At 32.1% G+C, this 13,251-nt stretch overlaps 1 protein-coding gene across 1 annotated transcript; it reads left to right on the top strand.

Annotated features, from left to right (window-relative positions):
- Window positions 1–423: 423 nt before the first annotated feature.
- On the top strand, window positions 424–12,929 carry nub1 (negative regulator of ubiquitin-like proteins 1). The gene is made up of 15 exons (XM_073830875.1): window positions 424–561; window positions 731–890; window positions 974–1,138; window positions 1,227–1,291; window positions 2,395–2,459; window positions 2,531–2,698; window positions 2,779–2,867; window positions 5,414–5,520; window positions 6,113–6,299; window positions 6,389–6,496; window positions 9,255–9,407; window positions 9,487–9,633; window positions 10,569–10,625; window positions 10,714–10,894; window positions 12,396–12,929. Exons 2-15 carry the CDS (start codon window positions 789–791, stop codon window positions 12,548–12,550), a joined length of 1,749 nt encoding a protein of 582 aa, XP_073686976.1. The 5' UTR covers window positions 424–561; window positions 731–788; the 3' UTR covers window positions 12,551–12,929.
- Window positions 12,930–13,251: the final 322 nt, after the last annotated feature.

The following is a 13,251-nucleotide window of genomic DNA, read 5'->3' as shown; positions in this document are numbered from 1 at the left end:
AATATAAATTATTATATATATAATTATTAAATTATAATAATCGAATTAAAAAAAAGTATATTTTATAACATGTATAAAAGAGTTTAAATTGTATCTATTTTTTTATTTTATGTTTTTAGATTTATGAGAAGTGAAAATCAAAATAAAAGTCTTCCTAATACGCATTAGCCATTGGGCAGAATATAAAACTGATATAATTTACAAATTTATATATTTATATATTAACATGTATATAATAGTATAGTTTTTTGTTTTATATATATATATTTTTTTTTTTAATTGAAAAGGAGTATCACCAAAACCAAAACCTTTCTAATACACCTTTACCTGGTTATATAACAAATTAGTCAAACTACCCATGGGGAATATATACAAATATACATTTAATATTTTTCCACATTTATATTATTTTATAAATAATCTAACTATCGTTTGATCCCCAATCCAGTAGGAGGTGCTAAAAGCCCAAAAAGAAACGTATGACGTAACTAACTCGACCGGAAGTGACAGCGAATCAGGAAGAAAACAAAAACAACATCACGTGTCTGCAGCGCAGAGTCGGTGAGACGTTCTCGATCTTTAAGAATGTGTTTAAACACCACGGTTTTGAGTTTTACATTAACAACACATACTTAAACAAACACATAAAACGAAATGATATTTACTAAACAGTCTGAATGTGTCTGAACATTTAAGCGTTAAATATTAACGCTAAATGCTGGATTTTCAGGGGATTTCCACTGAAGAGCGGATGGGTTTTGCTTTCGGTTCCAGTCATATTTGCAGAGATGGAGGAGAAACACATGCAGTCAGTGCTGATCTCTTTGCTCAGGAAGGATGATGTTCGTCTGTGGATGGAGCCCTTCATTTCTGACCATCAGAAGATCGAGGTGAATGAATAAAGCAGCATCTAAAGCTCTTGTGCTGCTGCTCTCATCGATTATAACATGTTTATCTGACTTCATCTGTTCAGGAACTGGCTCAGAAATACGTTGCAGCCACTGAGTTTCCATTGGAGGATGTGATATCAACATTAGAGAGCATCAAAGCAGACACCAGCAGAAAAGATGAAGGAAATAAAAAGTTTAAAGAGACATCAGTGGCCTCTCTGGAGCTCCATCTGCCCAAAACAGCAGAGGTACTGATGCATTCAATGTCATTTGCTTTATGTGGACTGATTACTAATTTAACTCATGATTTGCTGTTGTTTTATTGTTTTTGTTAAGTTTCAGAAAAGGAAAGTTCATTTCAAAACCAAACTGGACATCTCCACTCAAGAGCTGAAGAAAAGGTAAGTGTAACACTGGACTTTGGCACCCTGTTCATTCGTTTTAATTCATGATTCATTCGATTAAATATTAAATTATTTAGTAACAACATCAAAAAATAAAGTTTTTAAAAAATCAGTTGTGTATCTCTACAAAAAAAAAAAACAGACAAAAAATAATAATTTGTATACTATTGTAGACAAATACAATATACAATATAAATATATACTATATTAAATATTCCAAAAATATATATATATATATATATAGAGAGAGAGAGAGAGAGAGAAAATTATATTATTATAATTATTATATAATATAATATAATATATATAATAAATATTTATATGATATATATATTTCTTTAAAAATACAGAAAATTACTTTTATGAAATACTATTGCAATTTAAAAAAATAGTTTTTTAATTTACTGAAATCAAATTCAATTAAATATTAAATTATTTGCTAACAACATCCAAAAATAAAGTTTTAAAAAAATCAGTTGTGTATCTCCAAAAAATATTTGTATACTATTGTAGACAAATGTAATATACAATATAAATATTTAATAAGTATTTATATTTATTATTAAATTAAATATTTATATTTATTCATTGATAGTTATATGAATATTAAATGTGCGAACAATATAATTCATTCATTCATATACTATTACCTTTTAAAAAGTTTGATTCTGTGGTGGGGAAAAAGAAGAAGATGTAAACTCAGAATTCAGAATATTACTTTTTTTTCTGGCTCTTTGATCAAAATAAATGCAGCCTTGATCAGCATAAGGAACTTATTTAAAACAAAAACATTTAAGAAATATTTGTGAACTTTTAAACTTAAAATTTTGATTCAGTGGAGGAAAAAAAAACTCAAGATGTAAACTTAGAATTCAGAGAACAAAGTCAGAAATTTGCAATAACTTTTTTTATTGCATGGCAAAAAAGAGAGAAAAAAAATCAGAATTGGAGGATATAAAATATAAAAAAGTTGTGCAATATAAACTCAAAATTGGCAAGAACTTTTTTTTTCAGAATTGCAAGAAAAAGTCATTTTCTTTATGCAATTCACTCATTTAAATCATTTCTGTGTTTGATTTTAAACTTATTCTGCTTTAAAGGGTCAGTGAGGAGTATGGATTAAAACACTTCAATCTGATTTTGTTGGGAAAAATACTGTCTCCAGGTAAACAACTGAACATTCATTCATAGCTCTGTAATTAATGCATGTTGTAACATGATCCGTGTTTGTTTAAGGGAAGAGGCTTGATGAACAGAAAGTGAAGAACAACAGTAAGATCATGGTGCTGGTCGTGTCCTCGGAGCAGGAGAAGAATGAGATGCGTGAGGAAGAGGACAAGAAGCGCCAGCAGGATGAAGGATTGCAGAGAACACAGAAAGGTTTCCAGATCCTGTCAGAGAGAGGTGAACTTTCAATATACAGTCAAAATCCCTCCGTTCTACACTTAAGTATTATATCTTATTATCATTTCTGTATCCATCAGACGGAAGTGAAGATCCAGCCACCACCCCTTTCTTAGAGATTGCCGATCAGAAAGGAAATCCACTGCAGATTCCTGACAGCGAGAGGAAGGTGATTCCCTCTGTGATCAGTTTATGTCCTAAACTCTATAGTATGCATACAGTACCTCCTGATGAATCGGTGAAAACATTATTAGTTTGTGTTGTTTGACTGATCAAGATGGCACTGCGGATGGCAGCCTCTGTGCTTAGCTCTCCAGTTGTTTTAGCGTTTTTGTCCATTTTTCCTGTTTTTTGTTTGCAAACACAATCAGTTTTACCCGGGATGAACATTCGGCAGAACACACCACAAAACCTCCAACCGGTTTTCAATTATTCAGACATTTTGTTGAACGTTGTAGTTGGCGGAGCGGCAGCGATGATCAAATGCTTCAGGACGAGCAGACAAAGGAAACGAGCCGTGGAACGAGCTTAGACAGCGTGGAATCCGAACGGCCTTGACTAGCATACATCTGGTGAATCTCCGCTCTCCTCCCAACAAAATGGAAGAACTCCTCCTGCTCTTCCGGACTAATTAGGATTTTTATGGAAACCTGGCTGAATGACGTGATACCGGACAGCGTGATCCATTTGCCCAGCCACCAGCTCCACCAGGACTTGTTTAACTTACAACAATGACAAACCATGGTTCACTGCAAAACTCAGTTCCGTCACACTAAAGATCATGCTTATAGGAGAGGGGACAAAGTCTTGTACAAACAGGCCAAATACACACTGGAAAAGGAGTTCAAAGTGGCAAAGAGGAATTATTCAGAAAAGATAAGGAACCAATTCTACTCCAGTGACTCTTCATTAGTGTGGAAAGGTCTGAAAGACATCACCAACTACAAGACACCACCTCCAGCACTGTGGAGAATCAGCAACTGGCAGACGATCTGAACGAGTTCTATTGCAGGTTTTGAAGAAACACCATTAACACCTCCAATAACACCCCTCTCCCCCACTCCTGCAACTCACATTCAAATCAGCGAAGATGAGGTGCGCCAGGTCTTCAAAAAGAAGAAAGGCACCAGGCCCTGAAGGTGTGACACCTGTGCTGATCAGCTGGCCCCTATCTTCTAACAGATCTCTGGAGTTGTGTGAAGTCCCTGCCTGCTTCAAATGCTCCACCATCATCCCCGTTCCAAAGAAACCCAAAATAATAGGGCTGGGTATTGTGACCAATTCGGCGATTCGATTCGATTCTTATTTTTATGATTTCGATTCGATTCGATATCGATTAGCTATCAATATTTCATTTAAAATGTTAGTTTTGCAGACATGGGATCCATATTTTGCTATAAATGCTGGTAACTGAAACTCTCCTACTTAAGTTTATTACTGAAATACACATCTACATTAATAGTAGGGTGCACACAGTTTTTTAAACAACTTTTATTTTAAATGAACACTGTAACAAGTCATAAATATGTGCATCCATTGTACACCATGTAAACAAACTGCAAAATGCACATTACTGTAAAAAAATAAAAAGACTGTAAATGTGCAACAGTAAGATATATTAAGAACTTCAAACATGTTTAAGAAATGAAACATTTTTCTAAATTCAAAACGTTCAAAACAGGCCCATTATAAAGCCCTTGTCTGCGTATACAAAACATTCTAACTGTCCATAAAACTAACAGTTCTTAACTACAGCCTTATCATTTTTGATCACCAGATTTTTCTGCAAAAAAAGCAGCTGATCAACATGTTCTGATCTGATCTAAGGCAGCTCCTTTGCGCTGTGATTAGATCACCAGCAGTTGAGAAAACTCTCTCAGTAGGAACACTAGTGACACCTTCAGGACGAGAGGTGAATATTCAGATCCATTTACTTGAAGCACGTGCATTAAGAATCGATTCGGGGATTTCCCGAATCGATATCGTTGTGTTAAACTGAAGATCGATTAAAATCAGAGAATCGATATTTTTTACCCAGCCCTACAAAATAACAGGACTTAACGACTACAGACCTGTGGTGCTGACATCTGTCATCATGAAGTCATTTGAAAAACTGGTTCTGGCTTATCTGAAGGACATCACCGGACCCTTACTGAACCCCCTGCAGTTTGCTTATCGAGCAAACAGGTCTGTAGATGATGCATTTCATCCTGCAGCATCAGGATAAATCAGGGACTTATGTGAGGATCCTGTTTGTGGATTTCGGCTCAGCCTTCAACACTATCATCCTAAACCTACTCCTTCCCAAACTAACTTAGCTCTCTGTGCCCACCTCTGCCTGCCAGCTTCCGGACAGACAGGCAGCAGCTAGTGAGGCTGGGAAAAGTCTCATCCAACACCCGTACTATCAGCACTGGCTTAGGGTTGTGTTCTCTCCCAACTGATCTTCTCCCTGTGCTCCTGAAGTTTGCAGACGACACCACACTTATCAGCCTCATTCAGGACCGTGACGAGTCTGCTTACACACATACTTACATTCACATTTTGCACCTAATATACCTGTACATAAATTGAATATTTTGTATATTGCGTCTTTGCACATTTTTGCTTTGTCACTACAACAAATTCCTAGTATGTGTAAACATACCTGGCAATAAAGCTCATTCTGATTCTGATTCTGATTCTGATTAATGTCCGATCTCTTGTATTGATCAGGCTCTGATCCTAGCGATGGGTTTCCATGAGAAAGGTCGAGCTCTGATGAAGAAGAGGAACCACAGCGCTGCTCTGTCTCACCTGGTGCAGGCCGACGAACAGTTCAAGTACGACTTTACCAAACAAACTTAACTGACAGCATGAGAAAGCATGCGGAATAAAAGAATCAAACCTCTGAACTTACATACAACACCTTTGATGACTCATTTGGTTCATACAGAATATAACTCCGTTAAATCTTGTAGAATGCAATGCCTTTGAGCCTTATGCAATACAACTTGTTGATTCCTAGAACATTTGATTCTTATAAATCAATATGATTCGTTTGATTTATAGAATATGAATTTAAATCTTTTAGAATGAAATGCCTTGGATTCTTCCAGAATGCAACTCGTTTGATTTTTAGAATGACTCATTTGATTCTTATATAATATGATGGTTTGATTCATAATTCTTAGATACTACACCTTTGATTTTTGTAGAGTATGACTCATTTGATTCTTATAGAATACGACTCATTCAAATCTCAAATCTCATAAAAATACAACACCTTTGACTCTTATTAAATAAAACTTGTTGATTCCAAGAACATTTGATTCTTATAGAATATGATTCATTTGATTCAAGACTTGAGGAGTGTTAATTCAGTGCTGTGCTGTAATCATTAGTTGTGTTCTTGTTAATGTGTGTGTTCTACAGTAAGTGTAACTCAGCGCTGTTGAATACGGTGGACAACTACGCGGTTCTACAGCTGGATGTGGTTTGGTGTTACCAGGCTCTTCAGCAGCTCGACTGTCTGAACGACGCCAGACAGCGTCTGGAGCGAGCCGAGGAGCGTTTCAAGAGATGCTATGGAGAGCAGCAGAGCCGTCTGCAGCAGATCAAGGTCTGACGAACACCGTGAACATCTGAACACTGAGATTCGCAAACACACACTTGTGTTTACAGCGTATGTCATGTGTTTCTGGGTCTCAGGGTCACACCGGAGGAGAGGACGTGCTGTTCCTGAGGCTCTATCTTCTTCAGAGTCTGCTGGCCTACCATGATGGCAACAAGAACCAAGCGTTAAACAAGCTCAGAAACGTAAATGATTTCGATTTAGCATATGACTCGTTGATTATTATAAAATATAAGAGTTTGATTATTCTAGATATAATTCCTTTGAATTCTTTAGCATATGACTCATTTGATTCTTCTAGATATGACTTGTTCGATTCCTCTAGATGGGACTCGTTTGATTCCTATAGCATATGACTCGTTTGATTCTTCATATCATATGACTCGTTTGATTCTTCTAGATATGATTTGTTTGAATTCTATAGCTGGTGACTCGTTTAATTCTTACAGATTATGATGGTTTGATTCTCCTAGATAGGACTCGTTTGATTCCTATAGCATATGACTCCTTTGATTGTTCATATCATATGACTCGTTTGATTCTTCATATCATATGACTCCTTTGATTCGTCATATCATATGACTCCTTTGATTCTTCTTGATATGATTTGTTTGAATTCTATAGCTGGTGACTCATTTGATTCTTATCGATTAGGATGGTTTGATTCTTCTAGATAGGACTCGTTTGATTCCTATAGCATATGACTCATTTGATTCTTCTAGATATGATTTGTTTGAATTCTATAGCTGGTGACTCATTTGATTCTTATCGATTAGGATGGTTTGATTCTTCTAGATAGGACTCGTTTTATTCCTATAGCATATGACTCGTTTTATTCTTCTAGATATGATTTGTTTGAAATCTATAGCTGGTGACTCATTTGATTCTTATAGAATATGATGGTTTGATTCTTCTAGATGTGATTCATTTTAATTATATAACATATGAATTGTTTGATTCTTATAGAATATGATAGTTTGAGTCTTCTAGATATGACTCATTTGATTCCTATAGCATATGACTCATTTAATTTTTATAGAATATGATGGCGTTGATTCTTCTAGATATGACTCGTTTGATTTTTCTAGATATGATTTGTTCGATTCTTATAGCATTTGATTCGTTTGATTCTTCTAGAATATGCTGGCATTGATTCTTCTAGATATGACTCATTTGATTCTTCTAGATATGATTTGTTTGATTCTTATATTATTTGACTCGTTTGATTCTTATAGAATATGATAGTTTGATTCTTCTAGATATGATTCGTTTGAATTCTATAGCATATGATTCTTTTGATTCTTATAGAACATGGTTTAATTCTAGATATGGCTCGTTTGATTCTTCTAGATATGATTCATTTGAATTCTATAGCATATGATTCTTTTGATTCTTATAGAACATGGTTTAATTCTAGATATGGCTCGTTTGATTCTTCTAGATATGATTTGTTCGATTCTTATAGCATTTGACTCGTTTGATTCTTATAGAATATGATAGTTTGATTCTTCTAGATATGATTCGTTTGAATTCTATAGCATATGATTCTTTTGATTCTTATAGAACATGGTTTAATTCTAGATATGGCTCGTTTGATTCTTCTAGATATGATTCGTTTGAATTCTATAGCATATGATTCTTTTGATTCTTATAGAACATGGTTTAATTCTAGAAATGGCTCGTTTGATTCTTCTAGATATGATTTTTTCGATTCTTATAGCATTTGACTCGTTTGATTCTTATAGAATATGATAGTTTGATTCTTCTAGATATGATTCGTTTGAATTCTATAGCATATGATTCTTTTGATTCTTATAGAACATGGTTTAATTCTAGATATGGCTCGTTTGATTCTTCTAGATATGATTCATTTGAATTCTATAGCATATGATTCTTTTGATTCTTATAGAACATGGTTTAATTCTAGAAATGGCTCGTTTGATTCTTCTAGATATGATTTGTTCGATTCTTATAGCATTTGACTCGTTTGATTCTTATAGAATATGATAGTTTGATTCTTCTAGATATGATTCGTTTGAATTCTATAGCATATGATTCTTTTGATTCTTATAGAACATGGTTTAATTCTAGATATGGCTCGTTTGATTCTTCTAGATATGATTCGTTTGAATTCTATAGCATATGATTCTTTTGATTCTTATAGAACATGGTTTAATTCTAGAAATGGCTCGTTTGATTCTTCTAGATATGATTTTTTCGATTCTTATAGCATTTGACTCGTTTGATTCTTATAGAATATGATAGTTTGATTCTTCTAGATATGATTCGTTTGAATTCTATAGCATATGATTCTTTTGATTCTTATAGAACATGGTTTAATTCTAGATATGGCTCGTTTGATTCTTCTAGATATGATTCATTTGAATTCTATAGCATATGATTCTTTTGATTCTTATAGAACATGGTTTAATTCTAGAAATGGCTCGTTTGATTCTTCTAGATATGATTTGTTCGATTCTTATAGCATTTGACTCGTTTGATTCTTATAGAATATGATAGTTTGATTCTTCTAGATATGATTCGTTTGAGTTCTATAGCATATGATTCGTTTGATTCTTATAGAACATGGTTTCATTCTTCTAGATATGACTCTTTTGATTCTTATAGCATATGAGTCGTTTCATTCCTATAGAATATGACTCGTTTGATTCTTCATAGAATATGATAGTTTGATTCTTCTAGATATGATTCGTTTGAGTTCTATAGCATATGACTTGTTTGATTCTTATAGAATATGGTTTCATTCTTCTAGATATGACTCTTTTGATTCTTATAGCATATGAGTCGTTTCATTCCTATAGAATATGACTCGTTTGATTCTTCATAGCATATGATGGGTTTGATTCTTATTGCATATGACTCATTTGACTCTTGTAGAATCTGACTCGTGTGTGTGTGTGTGTGTGTGTGTGTGTTGGTCAGGTGGAGGAGCTGTACGGTCAGCTGTGTCTGGACCCTGACAAGATGCTCCAGCTGATGACTGTGGGTTTCTCGGAGCAGGAGGCGCGTCTGGGTCTGAGAGCCTGTCGAGGAGACGTGGAGGCGGCTGAACGGCTCATCTTTCAGAGAAAGAAGGTGCCGCAGCACAAACGTGTTCATAAAACACCACAGCCTTCACTCACTCAGAGTTAAACGTGAGCGTTTCTGTCATCAGGAGAAGAAGGAGCTGAAGGAGCAAGAGCGGGAGAAGAGGAGACACCGTCTGCAGGACATCAACACTCTGGTGGAGCTGGGCTTCAGTAAGAGAGACGCCGCCAAAGCCCTCCATCAGACCAGAGGAGATGTGGACAAGGCCTACGGGGTCAGAACACACACTAATAACGCTATACTGAATGAACACAACAAACACACACACGTGATAAGCAACAAACTGAAAAAAATATTTTTTTTAAAAAGAAAAGAGTTTAAAAAAAAGTTGATGAACAAAACAAAGTAATTAAAAAATATGTATGTTTTTGTGCATTTTTTATTTGGTGTGTTATTGTTTAAATTTATATTAAATGAAAAGAAAAAAATGTTTAAACATTTATTATTATTAAAAATATATTTATCTGATTTTTAAAAGTATTTTACAAAAGAAAAAATAGATGCAAGCAAAAAAAATCAAGGATTTATTCATTTGCGTAAATTCAACAAATTAAATTGTGCATATTTATTAAACAGTTGTGCAGTTTTATTTTGAATGAAAAGAGAAAATAGACACAAAAGATCAACAACAAATTGTAAAAAAAACATTTTTAAATGTTTTACAAAAGAAAAAAGTTGATAATAAATTATAAAAAATAAAATAAACACTTATTTAAAAAAAATCTGACTTTTTACATTTATTCAATTATTTTTACAACATAAAAAGGGGAAAATGTGAGGATTCAAAAAACTGAAATAGATATACATATATAATTATATCCACAAACATATATATATAAACTTCATTTCAGATTTTTAAAACAAGATAAATAAAAATTAAAAAGATGCATAAATATAAAGATGTCATTATTTATTGAATAATTAATGCATATATAACTGGGTCCATATATAGTATATTTATAGATGTTTTTGTTCAATTATTCTGAGAGATAACAGTCACTCAGGAGGAAAATCTTTTCATATTTTTTCAACACTAAAATTAAGATGAATACATACAATTAAAAAAATAAATGTCAATATTATAATTATGTAAATCTGAATAAAACTGAAGTGTGTTGTAAACATGTGAGATTGTGAATGTTTGTGCAGGTTCTGCTGGACGGCGCTGAAGCTCAGAGTTCAGACAGACAGACCAAACTGGATCAGGTGTGTTTCTGTGCTGTTCATGCAGCTGATGATGATGATGATGATGATGAAGAACATGATGATGATGATTCTCTGTGTGTTTGAGTAGATGCTGGCGCTGGGCTTTCAGGTGGACATGGCCGACTCTGCGCTGAGGATCATGGGAGATGATGTGGCTCAGGCCACACAGATGCTGCTGGATAACCAAGGAGTGCTTCCTCCTGACCTCCTGTCTCCATCACCTCCATCATCTTCATCAGAGGAGCCCAGCACCTCCTCCGACTCCACCGGTGAGACCATCAATACAAACACAGTATATTTTATCAACACACAAAAATTATCTTTTCAAATTTTTAAAAAACTTTTTACATTATAATTTTTTTTTTAATTATATATATATATATATATATATATATATATATATATAATATATAATATATATATATATATATTATTATTATTATTATTATTATTATTATTATTATTATTATTATTATTATTATTTTTTTTTTTTTTTTTTTTTTTTGGATATTTAAAAAAAGACTTTAGGCAAAAAAAATTATTTACATTTTAATTATATAATATATACATGATTTTTAAATAGAACAAATAGTTTAATGAATAAATGAATGAATATAAATAATTAAATATGGAAATTTTTAAAAATGATTATTTAAAAGATATATATATATGATATTGAAAAATATATTTTTTAAATAGAAAAAAATGTGTTTAATACAAAACTAAATAAATAATTAAAATAAATTAAAACTAAATAAATTTGATAATGAAAAAAAATACTATTTTAAAAAATGCACAAAAAATGAAAAAACTAATAATGTCAACTTGAATGAGAAAATTTGTAAAAATAATTATTTAACACAAAATTAAAAATTAATTTGTCATACATATATATATATATATATATATATATATATATATATATAACTGTACAGACCAAAAGTTCAAACTTTTGGTCTGTACTGTATATTTTTCTGTTTATTAAAGTTTTTACTCTACATTTGTGCAGTTTTCAGTGGGTTAGTGATATTTTTTAAATATTTATAAATTAATAAATATTTTTTCAAATGGATTTTTATACAAAAACTGCTTTTTTTTTAATGTAAAATTCACTTTATAAAAGACCCACATTTCTAACTTTAATTCATGGGGATAACATGGATAATTTCACATGGTTTAGTGTAAGATTTTTGCCCATCTTTTGGAAAACCAGTTTTAAAAGTAAAAAAAATAACTTTTGCAGAGCTCCACTATTTGCTATTTGACCACCTGAAAGATATTTTTTTTCACAAGTTTTTTCAGTTGAATTCATATCTACAGTACAGACCAAACGTTTGGACACACCTTCTCATTAATTTGAATGAGAAGGTGTGTCCAAACTTTTGGTCTGTACTGTATATATATATATATATATATATATATATATATATATATATATGAGATGTAGAAAAAATAAACCAGACACAATATGTTCAAGAAAAAAATAAATCTCATTTTTTTAAATAGAAAAAAAAAAACTAATACAAAAATAAATACATACATACATAAATATAAATAATTAAAGATGGAAATTAAAAAAATATGTATGATTTAAAAATACACACAAAAAAGAAAAATTAATTGAATACTACATAAAATACATAACTCTACGTTAATAATTATTATTAATTTACAATAATGTTTATTATTTATTTTTGTAATTTATCTTTTTTTATTTTTTTTTTTATATCTAATAATAATGATTTGGATGTCGTTTGTGTTTGTGTTCAGGTTCGAGTCGTCAGGACGTGGAGCTGGTGAACGAGGTTCTGGAGGACATTCCCAGACATGAAGAAGACTATCTGGATCTGACGCTGGATGAAGAGAAGGAGCTGATGGTGCAGATCAGATCCAGTCTGGAGAAACAGAGCTCTTCCTCCGGATGAAAGCAACTCAAGAGTCGTTCTTGGTTCATTCACGTGTTCCAGAATATAAGTTAAGAATGTATGACGCCATTTTATTTGTTTCAGATAACACCCGATCCAAAACATTCACCTTACATTTATACCAAGATAATAGTAATAATAATAATATCCGTAGATATTTGGAGTAATAGTTGAAGCTTGATTGATGATGAATGTCAAAGAAGGATTGCTTTAATTTTATTGAAGGATTGTCTGAAGGGAGCGCGTTGGTTTGTTTTGATTCTCGACACTAATTTCAAGATCCGCTTCAGTTCAAGTGCTTTCATTCTTTCAGTTCCATTCTGATTCTTATGTTCATAACTTCAGAACATGCAATAAAGATTCACTCATTGTGAACGTTCTCTGACTGTGATGCAATATCTTTTTAGTAGTCTTAAAATAATAATAATAATAATAATAAAAATAAAAAAAAATATATATATATAGATAGATATAGACCCCCCCAATTAAAAAAAATAATTAATTAAAATAAAATTAAAATAATATATTTTTAAAAATACCTATATATTACATATTTCATTATTTATATATTCTTATAATGTTTCTTGAGCACATAAAGTGTCTGCTTTCATCCTTTGGTATCACACATATATATAAGAAACAGGTAAAATAGAAAAAATTTGATGAATTTAAAAAATAAATACATAAATATAAATGATTCA

Source organism: Garra rufa, chromosome 24 (assembly GCF_049309525.1).
Source record: "Garra rufa chromosome 24, GarRuf1.0, whole genome shotgun sequence".
Taxonomy (NCBI): Eukaryota; Metazoa; Chordata; class Actinopteri; order Cypriniformes; family Cyprinidae; genus Garra; species Garra rufa.
The sequence above is the reverse complement of the archived record's forward strand: the minus strand, read 5'-3'. Positions and strand labels throughout refer to the sequence as shown.